The sequence below is a fragment of the Scardinius erythrophthalmus genome, assembly GCF_964197995.2.
Source record: "Scardinius erythrophthalmus genome assembly, chromosome: 8".
Lineage (NCBI taxonomy): Eukaryota > Metazoa > Chordata > Actinopteri > Cypriniformes > Leuciscidae > Scardinius > Scardinius erythrophthalmus.
In genome coordinates this window covers 20,383,363-20,402,346 of record NC_138228.1, presented here as the reverse complement: position 1 = coordinate 20,402,346, position 18,984 = coordinate 20,383,363, and the positions used below count along the sequence as shown (strand labels likewise).

Below are 18,984 nucleotides of genomic sequence, written 5' to 3'. Positions count from 1 at the left end.
GGAGGGGAACAATGGCGCACATACTGGCAGGATGCAAAACATCTCTTAGCCAAGGAAGATACAGGTGGCGCCATGACAAGGTTCTCAGTGCACTGGCTGACATCTTGGAGCGGGAGAGGCAGAAAAAGCGCCAGACCAGTAGAAGGCCGGCGATATCCATCCAGTTCATCAGAGAAGGGGAGAAACCACCAGCCCCCAAGAAGACAAAAAAGAGCCTCTTGCAAGCAGCACAATCCTGGGAGATGAGGGTGGACCTGGGAAGGAAACTAGTCTTCCCCCAGGTTGTGCAAACACCGCTGAGGCCGGACATGGTCTTGTGGTCTGAGGAGTCAAGGAAGATAATCTTGATTGAACTGACGGTCCCGTGGGAGGACGGGTGCGAGGAGGCCTATGAGCGGAAAGCCACCAAGTATCAGGACCTTGTTGAGCAGTGCAGGGCCAAAGGGTGGCAGGCCTGGCTATTCCCGGTTGAGGTCGGGTGTAGGGGTTTCCCGGCGCAGTCTGTGTGGAAGACACTCACAGCTCTGGGTATGGCAGGAAGGGAGAGGAAGGCAGCTGTCCGTAGGTTGGGTGAGGCAGCAGAAAGAGCGTCTTGTTGGCTCTGGAGTAGGAGGGAGGAGTTGAGCTGGGGGCCAGGAGGAGGTGGGCAGTGACTGGCCACCACTGCCGACCCGCCAACTGGAGGGTGTTGTGGTTCAGGGTCGAAACACCCCGTGAAAGTTGGACCCACCTGACGACATCTTCTCCTGGCTGAAAGCTACAGTCATGCACAGTCAGTGACTGTGTTAGTTAGCATCAGTAGATGTATCCAATAGAATAAATGTAGATGATTGTATTTATATAGTAATGGAATCTACTTTGCTCAGACAGAATTGTTTTAATATGTGGGTCAAGCTTTTATCAAGATCAAATGCTCTGAATGGATCTGAGAGATTATTAGAGTGGAAACGACTCATGTTAAATTCGTATGTTAGTTGTCTGTTTGCACAACTGATTGTGTCAATTATTATTAATACCTGTTCTTTAATTGCTGCATAGAATGTGTGACATTGCAGAGAAAAAAGGGGGAAAATGTAAACTAATACAATTGATACAAAATAAATTTTATGTCGTCAAGGGTACTTACAGTATGTGTGTGTATAATGTTAACCTGTAAAAATACTTTTATTCTGCAAGGATGTATCAAAAGTGAATTTATAATGTTACTATTTCAAAAAGCCTAATACTGTTTCTATCAATTTTTTCAAGTGGCACATCTGTTTTCAACATTGATAATAAGAAGAAATGCTTCGTGAACATCAAATCAGCATATTAGAATGAAATATTTGACCCCTAACTTTTGATCAGCAGTGTATATTTTGCAATCAGCATATTAGGATGATTTCTGAAGGATCATGTGACACTGAAGACCAGAGTAATGTAAATTTCAGCTATATACATACATGTGTATATATACTGTTTCGACTGCATTTTATATTATACTGAAGAAATGGATCTGCCCTTTGATAAGCAGTATCTCTGCTCCCAAGAGTGATCTTAAAGGAATTGCATTTGACTCATATGAGTAGGTTTTAAAAAGTGACAAACAAATGATTTACTCCATTGCAGTGACGTTCTTCCATCTCTCGGCTGAGTCATACTAACCGCCCTGTTATTGTCAGGGTTATGTTTGGTTTAGTTGTCTCATTTGCTGTGTCCGAAATCGCGTACTGTGAAATGTGGGCCTCATATAGGGTTGCCTGCGTGTTCCATGTTAATTGTCTATATGGATTTCATATAGGATTCCACTTGCCACTAGGTGGGACCCAACTGGGCAACATGTGCACGACCCATCTCGGTCCCAGCTTTATTTGAATTTGAGTTTACTTTGCAGTTGTTAAAAAAGTATGCTCTATATATGGATATAGGTAGTATGAATGAAATTTGGATGTACTAGATCCGCCATGTTGTTACCGTTATGTGACCTACCAGCGCCAGTTGCGAAGCATCACTTCCATTCATAAATCTCTCCTGTAGCCTCATGGGATAGTAAAGTGTCCATCGAATGTGTACTTCAGAATCTTGGCAGAAGTAGTTGGTCATCCGGGGACTTCTCACCTGCTGTTTTTCGAACACGATGTTTTCCTTTGTTCTTGCGGTGCATTCATGCCATGTTGAAATTACCGTAATTTCGAGGTTTCAACTTGTAAAAAGTGTTCACTTCTTGTATAGCTCATAATTACAGCTTGTAAATTGGGACTTTTCTGAGAGCTCCTACTTGACCACTGTAGATTAATTTAGCCATTGATAGTGTCGCCATAGAAATGGATAATTTCCAGTCCGAGGATGTGAAGTGAATAGCTCCGAATAGAATGTCACATGTTGTCATCTAAATCCTACGGTAATTACGACAGGGCGTGAGCATACTTTGTATATATAGTCCTGTGTTTTCAGTTGTGTTTGTCGGTTCTCGTATTTGTATTCTCCTTGTTTATTAAAGGCTATTTGTATTCATTGGCTGAGTAGAGCGTGTTGGAAAGCCTCACTACAGAACGTGACAGTTATTGGTTGTCATTAATCCATACTGGACACGCTAACAGCCTTATTCTCTGACTCACTTCATGACACAGTGCCCAGAGAAAGACAGGCAAAAGAGAAAGCTACATGAATGAAGAGAGAGAGATGCAATTAGGTTAATGAAAACAGAGAGATGGGATTTGCAAGGTTCATTCCTTTAAGCCAAATAAAAATCTATCATTGACACTTAATTGTCTGTTTAACACTGAGAACAACTGAAATCTCATCACAAACTCTAATCTCTTTCTCCTCATCTGTAGTTTAAGCTGAACAGTTATGGTGTCCATCCCTTCTACATGGGTCTGGAGAAATCAAAACATGCACATGGTGTCCTCCTGCTCAACAGCAATGCCATGGGTGAGTACAACCACATATACTAAACATTTGTGTCCACTTGGAACCAATTTTTTTGTAAGATGGCCTAAAATGGTTTGCTAGTTTAAAGTTGACTAGTTGTTCCTATTTAAAGTTTAAGATATATTTTTTTTAGGTTAAAATTAGAAAGATGGATAGATAGATATATAAATATATAAACTCTGTTCCTCCACCTAGTGTTCAGAATATTAAGGCATCATAGACACGCTCCTAGTACTAAATCATGTTTTATTAACAAAGTTCGGGAGTAACATGTTTAAATGATCTAACCAATCAGTACGACTGGACGCCTATATATAGATATCACCCCTCATATTCTGGGTATTCTGGGTATTCTGGGTATTCTGAGTATTCTGGGTTCGGGCCACAATCCGAGCTCGGAGCCCTCCCCCGGACAGCACGCGAAATACACACACTCTTTTTCTCGATCTAATTATTATGTGAACTTGTCAAATTTCTTTCAAATAATCGTCCGCATCATTATGATGCTGTAATATACCTCATTGAGAAGACAATCCCACAATGCATTGGGATGAATCGAGAGAAAAATCACAAAGTTCCTAATTAAGTTGTTCTTAATGTATTAACCACTGCAATTGTAGAAAACATCATTTTATCATTTTATGTGCCCTTCAAATTTATTTTTATGTAAAGAGCATTACACAATGTCTGGGAACATTGTTTTTATTGTCTATTTATGAGTCTAAACTTGGCCAGTCAACCACTAGCTGCATCTTTAGTATTGGAGCAAATAAATTTGTCGCTCACCACTGGCTCCAACACTGACGGGAGTTTTTCAGCAGAGCAGGTGCTATTTATCAGAGCTTTTGTGTGAGAAACAGTTATGCTTATTGCAGGACTTTCTCTTGAGCTGCTTTCACAAAATGGTGGTGCTGCAGTGTGGCTTTTAACCGAGTTGTGCTCTCAGAAAGTGTTCTGCATTCAACTGCTGTCTCACAAGTGCTCACACACATGTTTTAATTCTTACATAAACGCACACGCACAGGCAGTAAATGAGCATCCTGAAAAGCGCAGCAGGAGAATAGCTTTGATGCTTTTCACTTTACCCAGAGAAGTTCAAAGAAGTGCCATTTAATTTGAATGCAGATGTTTAATACCTCACTGCATACATAATAACGCAGAAATGGATAGTAAACTTGACATAAACTGTAAAGTTGTCCCTCAGATCTGATTGGTTGATTGGAATGTTATTCCAGGATCAGAAAAGATGTTGATCCAGGAACATGTTGTACTTGGTGAAATCAAGTTCACCAGAAAAGGAAATCTGGAATGTACATATTTAATAATTTTTAATATTGCCAATAGTGTTTAGTTTGTTTACATTTTTAAGGCCAGACAAAAAGTTTATTGAGGGTTGATTTGTAAAGAAGGACTACTCGCCTGCGCACATATATATGCAAACGTGCATACCTTTGGACTGGACATGTAATGTGCATGTGCGCGACAACTGCGTTTCGCGGGTTTGCGTTTTTGAGATTTGCGCAGAGATAACGGATAATCGTTTGCATCTTCGAACCTATTTCAGGGAGTGCGTTCTCGAGACATCAGGCACTGTTTTGTGCAAATGGGCGGCCGGAGCGTGTTAAGGGTGTTCCTGTTAGAACGGTGTTGTGTTAGCGGCCCCTAAGTTAATAACTAATGATCTTTGCAACGGAAGTGAATCAGTCAATCAAAACTAACTTTAGCTGGACAATAACTTTATCCTAGAGATGTTGTAAATCCTAAACAATCTGTTACGGTAATTTCCTATTATCACTGTAAAGCTGCTTTGAAACAATCCATATTGTTAAATGCGCTATATAAATGAAGGTGACTTGACTTGACTTAGCAGCTTGTGCATGGACAAAAGCAATGAAAACACTTTTAAAATGAATAACATAAAGCCAGTTAATTTACAACTAATTTGTGGTTAGAAAGAAAATAATTTAAACATAGTTTTCTTCTGTAACACATTACAGGAGAAATGTGTTACAAACTTTACTACTTTTCTTTAACCAAAATATAATTGTATATTTTTATATTTAGATTTGGGGGTGAATTGTGACCTAGACATGTTTTAATAAGATCAACCCAAATTGACAAGAACTTATATGGATAGTTCACCCAAAAATGAAAATTCTGTCATCACCTACTCACCCTCAAGTTGTTTCAAACCTGTATGAATTTCTTTCTTCTGCTGAACACATAAGCAGATATTTTGAAGAATATGGGTAACCAAAAAGCCAATGAGCCCCATTGAATTTTCATAGTATGGAAGAAAAAATACGATGGAAGTCAATGGGGCCCATCAACTGTTTGGTTACCCATATTCTTCAAAATATTGTCTTTTGTGTTCAGGAGAAGAAATTCATATAGGTTTGGAACAACTTGAGGGTGAGTGATGATAGAATTGTAATTTTTTGGCTGAACTATGCCTTTAAAACCACAAAACATTATAATATACTGTTTTCAATGTGTTCTGTGATTTACTGTGATTGGTCTGGTATAAAACTGTTAAAAGGAATCCACCAACTATTGCCGTTGAGAGATTGCAAGTGTAGGTGGGTAAAAAAGGTGTTGCTTGTTTTGCTCTTAGATGTGACCTTCCAGTCTACTCCAGCTCTGACCTATCGCACCATTGGAGGTATCTTGGACTTCTACATGGTGATAGGACCTACTCCAGAAGATGTGGTTCAGCAGTACACTGAGGTGTGTGTGTGTGTGTGTGTGTGTGTGTGTGTGTGTGTGTGTGTGTGTGTGTGTGTGTGTGTGTGTGTGTGTGTGTGTGTGTGTGTGTGTGTGTGTGTGTTCTTCCTGGCTTTATGAGGTTTAGCAGCTGGAGTCTCCATGCCTCATTGCCCACAGTGTACTCAATCTAAACACACACACAAAATAACATCCGAAAAACTCACATGCATAAATGAAATACATAAATATTTATCTAAAAGAAGCTTGCTTGTCACATAGACAGAGGGGGCCATTAGATTCTCTTAAACCACTTGCATATTTATGTTCTAAAATGTATTTGCATAAAATGTAAAACATTTTTCTCTCGTTTTGTGCATTTTGTCTGACAGATGATTGGCCGCCCGGTTCTTCCAGCCTATTGGTCACTTGGATTCCAGCTTTGTCGCTATGGCTATGCCAATGATAAGGAGATTGCAGATCTTTACAATGACATGAAAGCTGCTGCAATTCCTTATGTAAGCAATCTCATCTTTTAGTGTGTGCATGTGTGTCTTTGATTTATCCCCCTGAACGCAACAATAAGCATGGTTATGTAACTCTCGCCGACTTTCAAAACGTTCATTAGAACTTCAGGAATATTAAATTTCTTGCTGTAAATATCTCAACCAGTTATTTGGCTGTAATGTGCAACTTGAATGGCAACACAGAGCAATCTGTGACCATATTAAGACTTAGGGCCAGATTTACTAACAGCTTGCGCCAGCGCAAACCCTCTTTTGGCCATAAAAAAATGACTGTCTGGATGCAGGGCAAAATTAGCGCTGAAAAGCTGTGGACTGAGTTGTTTTTGAGGCTGACCTTATTGCATATGCATTTGTAGGACTTTCCCGTTCAGACGCAAAATTTATGGGAGTAGAGTATTTAAATGAATCACACAATGCAGTTTACTAATGTTTGCTAGTCAATTTACTGGTTTTTGCGCCATTATTTAACACCCCCCCCCCCAAAAAAAAAAAACATGTCCTAACCCATTTTGCGAAGAGGCTGCAATTGTGGCTACTAAGAGGAGCCCCCGCAGAGAACAGAGTTCGTATTCTCATATATACTCGTATTCATTTCTTTCTCTGGAATGCCAGAAGAAGACATAATTCGAACATATCGTTTGTCAAGCCATGTTATTTTTAATTAGCTGCAGGAAATAAAAGACGACTTGGAACCGTCAACTACAAGGAGTCACGCAATACCTGGTGCATCAAAACTTCTTGCAACCCTTAATTTTTTTACCTATGGCTCTTTTCAACGTACCGTTGCTTCTTTAGCTGGTATTTTACAGTCCACATTTTCACCTGCATTATCAGTGGTCGCAACACTAATTTGCGCTGCTCTTAGTAGATAATTATGGTAATTATGTAAATGATTTGACTGCGTCTGAGTTCTTTAGTTTGTGCGTCAGCAGTAGATCACACGCAAAACTTGCCACTCCCATCGGCGCATATGTGGAATTGCGCTCTCATGCTAATTTGCTCCAAATTTTGGCCCTAAAAGTGGTACCAGGAGTGAGTTAGTGACTCATAAAAGTGCATCGTTTCACAAAAATCTTTTATTGGCAGTTCTTTCTAAGACAAGCATCACTAGAAGGATTTGAATGAACTCCTAACACCATGTATTAAAGTTCATCATGTAGCTTTTCCTGCTCCATTTGTGTCACTGATAATGAATAATACTTCAAATGTCCGGCTTGTTTAGAAGTCTGCTGTTGCTTCTACAAGGCAATTTTTGCAAGGCATATGATACAATTGTTAACATTTTCTAATAGATTGTTGACATGGGCCAGTTCACAAGTTCGCCTGCCCGTTCAGTCTTAATAATTAATGGTAAACAAACTTGGCTTGCTGTCCTTGAAGGAGGCTCGAACCCGAGACTCGGCTTGCGCTCTGAGCTAAGCCTCTACTATAACATTACTGCGCAGAGGAAGAATAAAATAAATAAAAGTTGAGATGGGGAGGAGGAGGAATGTCCCTGGGATGGTGCAATGACTGCTGTTTATATACACTAGTAATAATGATTGACAGGACTGAATGTTTAGGCTCCTCCCAAACCTATGTTTGGAACTTCATTAAGTAGCCACCTACAGTATCATCTGCATACCAAGTTATGTTTCAAATCAAAGCATTGCTAATTTTGCACAAAATTGTTCAATAATTAACTTGGAACTTCACATTCAAGTTTAATGATCATAATATTTTACCTTAAAGGATGTGCAATATGCGGACATTGACTACATGGAGAGGCAGATGGACTTTACGCTGGACCAAAAGAACTTCAATGGACTGCCTGCTCTGGTGGACAACATGAGGGCTGAGGGGATGCGTTTCATCTTCATTTTGGTACAAACAGTTCTCAATTACTGGAAAAACAAAGTTGTTATCATAAAGTGGTAATGGACGTTTAACTGTAATGAGAGCCGAGTTCATAAATATGAATTTATGTAGTCTTGAAATGAGTCTGGTCTTATTCTGGCAGTGAGGTGTATTCTGTACCTTGTCAGAACTACATGCTTTATTTGTTTGTGTCCTTCAGGACCCGGCTATAGCGGCCAATGAGACGCAAGACTACCCTGCGTTCCGACTTGGGATGGAACAAGACGTTTTCATCAAATGGCCTTCTGAGCTCAGCAGAGACATTGTGTGGGGAAAGGTATGACAATCGAAAAGAGGAAGAGCAAAATGTATTGATTCTGAGTCAATACCCCAAAGTTCGCCATTGCTCAGGGAGAGTTTGACAATTAGCTTACATGAAAATTATTTTTAGATAATACCAATTTTCTCAAACAGGATGGATGTTTAGAGTGAAACATACCACATAATACCACAACAAATTCATAAAAATCATTGCTATTCCTTACTGATGTTTGTGTTGTTGTTTTCTTTCCAAAAATGTAACTTTCTAGAGGACAATGTCATTATGTTTTGTTATGCTGCATTCGCCAGCCTAAACATTAATTTTCCCAACTCCTTTTCCAAACTCCTAATTGGAAATAACCACTGGAATAACACCTCAAATTAATGAACCCCCTACATAAGTGATATATTTTAATCAATGTCATTAAAATGGTGTTGACTGAAGCAGAATTCCGTTGATTATTTTCAAGTGTTGCTGGAAGAATTGGGAGTTCAGAGTTGCTGAACGGGAATTCCAAATTCATCTGGAACGCGACATTTTTTAAAGGGATTTCACAGAAGACTATCAGGATAAAAATAAAAAATAAAAAAAAAATAAAAAAAGTGATAATGAAGACACTTCAGGGAAAAAAAGTATAACTTAATCACAGAATAAAACAATATTCCCAAGAAATATTGATTTCTTTGAAACATTTTGATTTTAGTGAACCTGTTTATTTAATGTTTTAAGACATAGTATGATGATCTAGTATGATGACATGTACTGCAAGAAGAAATGATCCTTCTAGTTTAGACTAACCTGAAACATGGATTTTAGCTGTTGTTTGTGTCTGTCATAGGTGTGGCCTGACTTTCCCGATGTCACTGTGGACAATTCTTTGGATTGGGATACTCAAGTAGAGGTATCTGCCCCTCCCTCCCTTTCTCCCTTTCTCCCTTTCTCCCTTTCTCCCTTTAATCAGAGAATAAGATATATTTTTCTCTTGTTCCCGCATATGCAACTCTATTCATACTGAAATCATCAGTACAATGGACTATAATTGCACATGCAGTCAAGAGAGATGAGTGTGACATCTAAGAATACTATCAGCCAATCGGCATGTTGAAGACACGTTATCTGCCAATGAGCACATTGTACCAGACTACTAGTATTATAGTATATCACCCACTAGTATATCAGCCAATCAGCATGTAGTAAACAAAGTCATTGCAGCCAATCAGATTCAGAACATAACAGACCCACTCCTATAAAAGTGAATCAGCACATTATTTAAACAAATTAGCATATTTTAGTTGCACTACTGTAATATCCAATTACTGAAGCACAGACTATAGCAATGGTTAAAGCACTTTGCCGAAGTGTAGTAATAATTAAAGCACAGTTATTAAAATGTCTTTTTCATTTCATCAACTTTCAGCTATTCAGATCTTTTGTGGCATTCCCTGATTTCTTCAAAAGCAGCACATCACAGTGGTGGCAGGATCAGATTAAAGACTTTTACAACAACATCATGAAGTTTGACGGACTTTGGATTGTGAGTGCTTTGTCATTTTCATATTTAATGTTGGAATGCAAAGTAAAGCAATTTCAATAATTACAATTGTGCAAGACGTTATTTGAGGACATCTGTGTTCACTGCCCATGCATATAGTACCATTACACAACAACATTTGTTGCTCTTGAAACAACATAACCCTAACCATAACCATTAAATACCTATAAAATCAAATGTGAAATATTACATTTTTAAGAATTGTGTTGAAACAAGGGTGTTGATTCAGAAAAAAACGTCCTATTTGAGAAAGTCATGGTAAGCATGCAATGAGTGAAGGTTTAGAATAGCCACACCCACTGCCTATGCACATATGCATATAATCAATGTTTTTATCCTTTGCCTTCATTGTCATTGTTATTTCCTTTCTGAAGGACATGAATGAGCCAGCCAGTTTTGTGCATGGCACCGTTGGAGGAAAATGTCTAGGGGATCCCAATTTAGAAAATCCACCATATATGCCCCGTAAGTTCCAATGTGTGCGCCCCGACATGTATACATGGCTAAACAGATTTTACAACACAGATGGTCAACACATGTATTTAGCACTGTGCATCTGAAATGAATCTGCTCATATTAATACTTATTCCCAGCACTGGAGTCCATGCATATGGGTCTGAACCATAAGACTTTATGCATGAACAGCGAGCAGATCCTTGCTGATGGCAAACATGTCAAACATTATGATGTCCACAACTTGTACGGCTGGTCTCACACGGAACCCACTTATAAGTGAGTTTTCTGTTCATCCATATTCACTAATGCATTTATTTCTTGGTTGTTCTGAAATGACTTTTAACTTCTGCGTGTGTGTGTTTATGTGTATGTCACAGAGCTTTGCTTGATACCACTGGCAAGAGAGGTGTAGTAATTACCCGTTCAACGTACCCATCTAGTGGTCGATGGGCAGGACATTGGCTTGGAGACAACTACTCTGCCTGGGACCAGCTTCTGAAGTCCATCATTGGTATGAGTTTATTTATTTCTAGTTCTTGGGAAGATGCTGTTCTTTTAAACTTTTTAATCAACAAAGAATCACAGAAGTATCACAGTTTCTACTAAAACTTAAGCATCACAATGATATCAGTAATACGAAATGTTTCTTGAGCAGCAAATCTGCATGATAGAATGGTTCCTGATGGATAATGAGACACTAAAGACTGGAGTGATGATGCTTAAAATTCAGCTTTGCCATCACAGGAATAAATTACATTTTAATATGTAAACATCTGTTTTGTCTCCATTAAACCTCCAATGTTTTTTGTTGGACGAAAGTTTTGAACAAGGTCTACTGTACTGAAACTGAACACCCTCCTCCCATTCTCTCTCTTTCTGTCTTTCAGGCATGATGGAGTTCAGCATATTTGGCATCTCTTACGTAAGTGCCTCTCTCGTCCTACCGCAGCACTTGCTATTGATTTTTCATTTGTGCTTTATTTCCTATCAAACAATGTTTTAGTTCATTTAGGTGCATTACACTAGCATGCAGCCATTACACTGACTCTAGAGTTTATTTATTAATGTTTTGGAGTTGGCCCTGTTTTTACAGAGATCCATAATTGTGTTACTCTCTCTATGTCTCTTTTCCCTTCTCGTTCTCACTTTCCGCTTGTGTTCCAGACCGGTGCTGATATCTGTGGCTTCTTTAACCCTGCCGAATACGAGATGTGCTTGCGTTGGATGCAGCTTGGAGCTTTCTACCCATTCTCCAGAAACCACAACACCATTAACATGCCAGTAAGAACACACACAGCACCTTTTTATGGACAGATTTAAGATTTTCTAAGCAGTGTTAACCAAAGCAAATATCTTATTCTAAGCTTAGATATGAGGTTAGTATGAGTTTACTCAGTCAAATTGTTTCAGACCCCTTTTTCCTTTTAAACATTCATGTTTTTCATCACGTTATAATAATGTTTGAGTCTTAACATGGGAATTCCTATGTTTGGATCTAAACATGGGAATGGGATCTGAACATTGGACAAATATTTGTAAGGCTGCACAATTTCATGGAAAATATCGTTGTGATTTTTATGATACAAAATTGCAGTTTACAAATGCATATATATATTTTTTTTTAAATCCAAGGTTTGCTGTGCTTGTTTGCAGGGCTTCATATTTTGGCCAAAACAATTGTTATATATCAATATGACAATAAAAATAAATAAAATTAAATTAAATATTTATTAATATTAGTTATTATTATTATTATTATTATTATTATTATTATTATTATTATTATTATTATTATTATATTAAACAAAATAAGAAATGCTAATATCGTAATATTTCACTGTAAAGACTTCTACTTCTACTTCTACTAAAAGAGTCTACTTAAGAGAAATAATAATAATACTTTTATCGTACAACTTTTACTATACTAACTATTATACTAATATTTATGGCTGTCTTATTTAATTAAACTGCAGCCTTTACTATTTGTTAATTGTCATTAACCATCAACAATCCGGATTTTGGTTTTATTTTGATTAATCGTGCACATCTAGAAATTTGGTCTGACAGAAAATTGATGGACATGTGGCAATGGACGTGAGGGACCATTGTTCAGCAGACAGCGTGAAACGGACCCTTAATTGAGACTTGTATGGTCTTAATCCTGATAATCACTGACACTGAGTGACAGGCATCAAAATAGAGCGTGAAACAAGATAATATTACTGTACGGACAGCCATGACAACATGCTACATGAACGCTTGTCTGTGTGACACCCTTAGGACGTATGAAAATGATCTCTGAATCCCTGAGACAGACAGTAGTCCATCACAAAGCCTCAAAACACACGGTGGCACTTGAAAAGGGCCCCCCGCACAGGCTGCTGACTAATATCTGAGATCCGTAGACAGGTGGGCTGTCAGGTATTCACTCTGGTACTTGTTTAAAATGTGACCTTTGCAAGTGCTGGGACCTGTCACAAAAATCCAATAAGCCTGGGGAGTGAGTGGGATCGATATGGCGTGGGGAAAATTCTTCAGTGAGTGGACGTGGCAGCTTTGTTGCTAACCGCTACATTTGGGGGATATAATTAAATGCTCAAAGTTATCCAGAACCCTTCTGGGCTTCAATCATTTAAAAATGACTTTGCGAATGGGTGATTAAACAAAGGACATACAAACAGAAATAGAGTTTGGAGTGGAATTGTAGTCTAACAATCCTAAAGGATTGTGCACATAATGCCCTAAGGATCCTGTAGCTCAGGTGGTAGGACATGGGACACAAATGGTCAGTCAAAATGAATAAATGTAAATGTAATCCTAATGGGAATCAAACACCATTCTATTACTTAAATAGAAAACCCCTGTGGATCTTATTTTGATTGTTGTAGTTAAATATTTTCTGTATATTGTTCTATTATTTTGTATATTATATTTTAAGTTATATTTCGATTATATATACTGTATATATATCGATTTTTATTAACCAGAAAATTATATATATTATTGGAATAATGTCTTGCTACTGAAATAATGTCTTTATTAAAGGAAATCTGTAGGGAAGCTGTGGGATTTTTAAAATCTAAAAAGTATTTTCTTTACATTTTCTTGTGCTATCAAACAACATCTTTTTATCTTTTTGGTAATTATAGACCTTTTGGAAACAGGATATGGGGAACTGAAGATCAAGTTTTTGCTTTGTGTTATGCTGGAATCATACAGTATATGAATTCAGATTAGAATCCTTTAGGATTTGTTCCAAATTATGATATAAATTGGGGAGTTGGAGACATAGCGTTTGCTATCTACTCCCTATGTTTTTGATATCGCTAGTCCAATAGTTTTTTTTTTTTTAATCCAAGCTGACAAAATGATTCGTTCCAGATTTTCTCTCATTATGATGTCATAGTGCGATGAAAGACCAACACCTACTTCTACATCCTTACCTCTTTAGCCTTGCCCAGCGATTCTCGCATGCCATGTATTAGAAAATACACACAAGGTTTTTTCAGTAACTAAACCATATAGGATTGCAAGGCGTTTTGGAAAAACATTATCTTCCATGTGATCCTCCTAACATTACGACAGCGTGGATGAACTTTATATTTAAAGTTCCAGATCACGTCAGTGAGACACTGTTCATTTCATTTTACTGCTGATTCGATTTTAAACAAGAATCAGTTTAACGCATGCTTTTCAGAGAGACTGAAAATAAAAAATGATGCAGTAAAAATGACAAAAAGGCATAAGAAAAATAAAAGCATTCGTGCAATATTCTATGTGTAAAGTCTTTTGGGATTTTGGCTGGAGAATGAAAAATAAAAAACACAAAAGTAAAAATGCTAACAAAAACACTTTTAAAATGGCATGATGTGTATTAATTCCAGTGTTTGACAAGCTCTGACAGTGACCAGGGAATTTAGAGGGCTTTATTAAAACAAAAGTGCACAGTAGCGCTTGCAAGACAGCATGTCTGCATATTTTTTTCCGCTTTTATACTGCCGAGTCATTCACTTGCACCGGTGTGGATGTGCCCTCTGCGTGTCTCAATGACAGTTCCAATAAGAGACTGTCCTCAGCTTGCCTCTACCCCTGCGCCCGGACGTGTTTATCCCTGCACGTCCCCTTGGTGCCGTAATTACCCCTCCAAGATGTCATTAGCTTTAATGTGGCTACGGAGGCAAATGGAAGGTCATCCAGAGACAAATGGCAAAGGATGGAGGGCGTTGAGGTGGCCTGAATTACAAAGTGATAGAGAGAAAGACATGTTGGATATTGAATAAGATACAGAGACACTTAATGAAATCAAAAAAAGGGAGTTGAAAGGGAGTTGTTACTCTTGAAAGCTGAATAAATTCACTTATAGCACACATAATCATTTAAAGTTTTTCTTTTGCAGGAAATTGACTAATATTAACGACCACATATTTGTCAGATGATAACAAAAATTGTTCATGGCTACGACATAAACTAAAGCTTACTAGCTATTTAAAAAAAATTAAAAACTTTGTTTGCTCAGGCTAATCCTAAAAAGCACAATGGGAGCAAACATAAATCCCACATAAGGCAAAAAGCAAAAGAGGGAGTTAACAGATGAACAGATGCCGAAATAAGTTTGAAAAGACCATCTTATTTACTCATAATATCTTGCAAAGTCAGTTGCCTGTGCAAATGTTCCCTGTGATGGCAGCTGCCAGAGAAAGAGAGAGATAGACCAGCTTCTGCAGCAAGGGTCATAATTCTTAGGCTCCTGCCAAGGCTTCCAAGTTCGGCTGTCTCTCCATCACGCTGAGTCACATGCTAATGGAGTCAGAGGGCAGTACATTTGGAATAATTTGGCTTTTTTGTCTGCGAGCAGCAGTTAGCTCTAACAGGAGGAAGGTCTAGTTCATTCAAACACATTAACACAGAGATATTAGCTTTTCCCATTACATTAGGAGAAGGAGTTTTCGCTCTGTGCGGGAGAGAGGAGAAAATACTAGAGGTTCTACAGGTCAAAAGGGCATTACAATCATTAGAAACATTAAAAATCCAAATAATTCAGTGTGTTTACTAAGGCTGGCATCACTATTATTATTTTACAATTGTAAAAAAAAAAAAAAAACAACTTTTGAACAAATTAAATTTAGTTGTCCCACACAGTGTTATTTTTGTATAATTGAGATACTATTGTAACTTTTATCAGTAATTTAGATGATATATATATATATATATATATATATATATATATATATGTTTTATATATAAATTATATTTCTTATTTTTTTTTTTTTACTTATTTCAGTTAACATTTGTTGTATATCAATGTAAAAATGTTCTTTATTGTTTTAGTTTCAATAACCCCCTGTCCTACAAATTCCACATTTGTGTTTTTTGATCAAAAAATTACATTTTGACATTGAGTCATATTTAAAAAAATAAAAAATAACTTTATATTCTTTTATATTTAACATAATTTTACTAATATATATATATATATATATATATATATATATATATATATATATATATATATATATATATATATATATATATATATATATATGTGACCCGTCACGGAAACCAGTGACACAAGTCGGCAGCTCAACTTTCGAGCAAAATGAGAAAGAAGCTTTTTTTTTTCAAAATTTGCGATTTTCGTTTTTTTGCAGAATCTGTTAGTTGAGATCACGAAGAAGCCTCTGCATGTTTGAGATAGCAGTATTGGTATATTTAAAAGCATACATTTTGATTTTGAAATCGGCTTGTTTTTCGGAGATTCTAGCACGCAGTAGGGGCGTGTCATTGTCGGTGTGTATTTCCATACTGGCTACTTATTATGCAGCGCTCTGGCCGGCGCTATCTGATTTCAAAATTCAATGAAGATGGACGCCAATAACATTACGATGTCCAGCAATCGATTTAAATAGTAGGTTACATGGGGTTTAATTTGTAGCCTAAATACATGTTGTCAGTGCCAATATATAGATCCGCCAACTTATCTAATGTGTATCTTAATGGTCCAGTGGTAGAGCTTTCGCCAGCCTTGTCAGAGGGTCTAAGTTCGAACCCGCCCTTGTATAGTTTTTTTTTTTTTTTTCGTAGTTTTTTTTCTCTCATCAAAACGATTATGTTCAGCAGTGGTTGTATATCAAGCTGGGACACGCAAACGTTTGCATTATGTTTTGTGATATTAAACAGAACGAATAGAGAGTATACGCAACGGATTGAAGCGCGCGTCGAGTGAAAACAATGGGGTGTGTGCGCGAGCCACACGAGAAAACACTGCATCTGCGCCACTGATCGCCGCGGCAACGAGCACTTTGATCACTTGATTTAAAAAACACATTTCAGCTAGTATCTTATTTAAAAAACGAACGAAATGTATGCTATAGCCTACTAATAGCGTACTCATACTATATATATCACATAGCACATCCTGTTTTTGATTTGAACATTGTCTAGAGTTTATCTTATTTTTAATTCAGTGTACACAAGAGTTGCCTATACAGTTTTATCGGTAGATGCTAAGAGACATTTATTTATATATTACCTGCAAACTTTATTTTTTATTTTTTATTTGATGGCACATTTTCCTGGCCTTTCTGCTCCCCCCATGCTTACAGCTTTACAGGGGGGTATGGCTTATCTAAATGAGATGTAAATGAGCCCTATTGTCATTCCCAGCAGGATAAAGGTGAGAATCTTCAGACGCTGTTTTCTCCCCTTTGTGCGTTTTTGAGTGCCTACCTTTAAATGGCCATAACTTCTCCAAATATTATCAGATTTCCTTGTGTTACACATCGTTGGAAAGCTTGGAGACTACACTTTCATAATCTGTGAATAACTCAAAATGCCCCAGAACCGACATGTGTCCCTACTTTCCGTGACTGGTCACATATATATAGTGAGGAAAATAAGTATTTGAACACCCTGCTATTTTGCAAGTTCTCCCACTTGGAAATCATGGAGGGGTCTGAAATTGTCATTGTAGGTGCATGTCCACTGTGAGAGACATAATCTAAAAAAAAAAATCCAGAAATCACAAAATATGATTTTTTAACTATTTATTTGTATGATACAGCTGCAAATAAGTATTTGAACACCTGTCTATCAGCTAGAATTCTGATCCTCAAAGACCTGTTAGTCTGCCTTTAAAATGTCCACCTCCACTCCATTTATTATCCTAAATTAGATGCACCTGTTTGAGGTTGTTAGCTGCATAAAGACACCTGTCCACCCCATACAATCAGTGAGAATCCAACTACTAACATGGCCAAGACCAAAGAGCTGTCCAAAGACACTAGAGACAAAATTGTGTACACCTCCACAAGGCTGGAAAGGGCTACGGGGAAATTGGCAAGCAGCTTGGTGAAAAAAGGTCCACTGTTGGAGCAATCATTAGAAAATGGAAGAAGCTAAACATGACTGTCAATCTCCCTCGGACTGGGGCTCCATGCAAGATCTCACCTCGTGGGGTCTCAATGATCCTAAGAAAGGTGAGAAATCAGCCCAGAACTACACGGGAGGAGCTGGTCAATGACCTGAAAAGAGCTGGGACCACCGTTTCCAAGGTTACTGTTGGTAATACACTAAGACGTCATGGTTTGAAATCATGCATGGCACGGAAGGTTCCCCTGCTTAAACCAGCACATGTCAAGGCCCGTCTTAAGTTTGCCAATGACCATTTGGATGATCCAGAGGAGTCATGGGAGAAAGTCATGTGGTCAGATGAGACCAAAATAGAACTTTTTGGTCATAATTCCACTAAACGTGTTTGGAGGAAGAAGAATGATGAGTACCATCCCAAGAACACCATCCCTACTGTGAAGCATGGGGGTGGTAGCATCATGCTTTGGGGGTGTTTTTCTGCACATGGGACAGGGCGACTGCACTGTATTAAGGAGAGGATGACTGGGGCCATGTATTGCGAGATTTTGGGGAACAACCTCCTTCCCTCAGTTAGAGCATTGAAGATGGGTCGAGGCTGGGTCTTCCAACATGACAATGACCCGAAGCACACAGCCAGGATAACCAAGGAGTGGCTCTGTAAGAAGCATATCAAGGTTCTGGCGTGGCCTAGCCAGTCTCCAGACCTAAACCCAATAGAGAATCTTTGGAGGGAGCTCAAACGATGACAATTTCACCTACGATGACAATTTCAGAACCCTCCATGATTTCTAAGTGGGAGAACTTGCAAAATAGCAGGGTGTTCAAATACTTATTTTCCTCACTGTATATATATATATATATATATATATATATATATATATATATATATATATATATATATATATATATATATATATATATATATATATATATATATATATATATATATATATTATATTATAATTGTATATTCAACCTGAAAAACAACTTGACAATATCATGTTCATATGCACAAATCATTTCCTTAAATATTATTTTGTGTTGTTTAAAAATAGACTTAGATAAATTTATCTTAAAGTCAAACTGCATAATATATTAAGGCTCGTTTTCAGATAATTTATCTTTAATATAAAGTTTTTTTGTCTTGATGGAATGGCTTTTTTTTCACTTATTTTAAACATGAGCAGTTGGAAGACAAATCTGTCAGTATAACAAGACAAACTACACTAATATTCAATATACATTCTCTGAAAACAAGCCTTAATATCTCACACAGTTTTGCGTGTCAGATAAATATGTCATGTTTA

The 18,984-nt window shown here is 37.6% G+C and overlaps 1 protein-coding gene across 1 annotated transcript in view; it reads left to right on the top strand.

Annotated features, from left to right (window-relative positions):
- si (sucrase-isomaltase) overlaps positions 1 to 18,984 on the top strand; it is a 55,538-nt gene that overhangs the window by 27,493 nt on the left and 9,061 nt on the right. The window contains exons 29-40 of the mRNA XM_081372352.1: positions 2,817 to 2,913; positions 5,528 to 5,640; positions 6,009 to 6,134; positions 7,875 to 8,006; positions 8,200 to 8,316; positions 9,140 to 9,202; positions 9,719 to 9,835; positions 10,228 to 10,318; positions 10,447 to 10,585; positions 10,687 to 10,820; positions 11,197 to 11,231; positions 11,474 to 11,590. Coding sequence (XP_081228478.1) covers positions 2,817 to 2,913; positions 5,528 to 5,640; positions 6,009 to 6,134; positions 7,875 to 8,006; positions 8,200 to 8,316; positions 9,140 to 9,202; positions 9,719 to 9,835; positions 10,228 to 10,318; positions 10,447 to 10,585; positions 10,687 to 10,820; positions 11,197 to 11,231; positions 11,474 to 11,590 — 1,281 coding nt within the window. The remainder of the gene's footprint in view (positions 1 to 2,816; positions 2,914 to 5,527; positions 5,641 to 6,008; positions 6,135 to 7,874; positions 8,007 to 8,199; positions 8,317 to 9,139; positions 9,203 to 9,718; positions 9,836 to 10,227; positions 10,319 to 10,446; positions 10,586 to 10,686; positions 10,821 to 11,196; positions 11,232 to 11,473; positions 11,591 to 18,984) is intronic.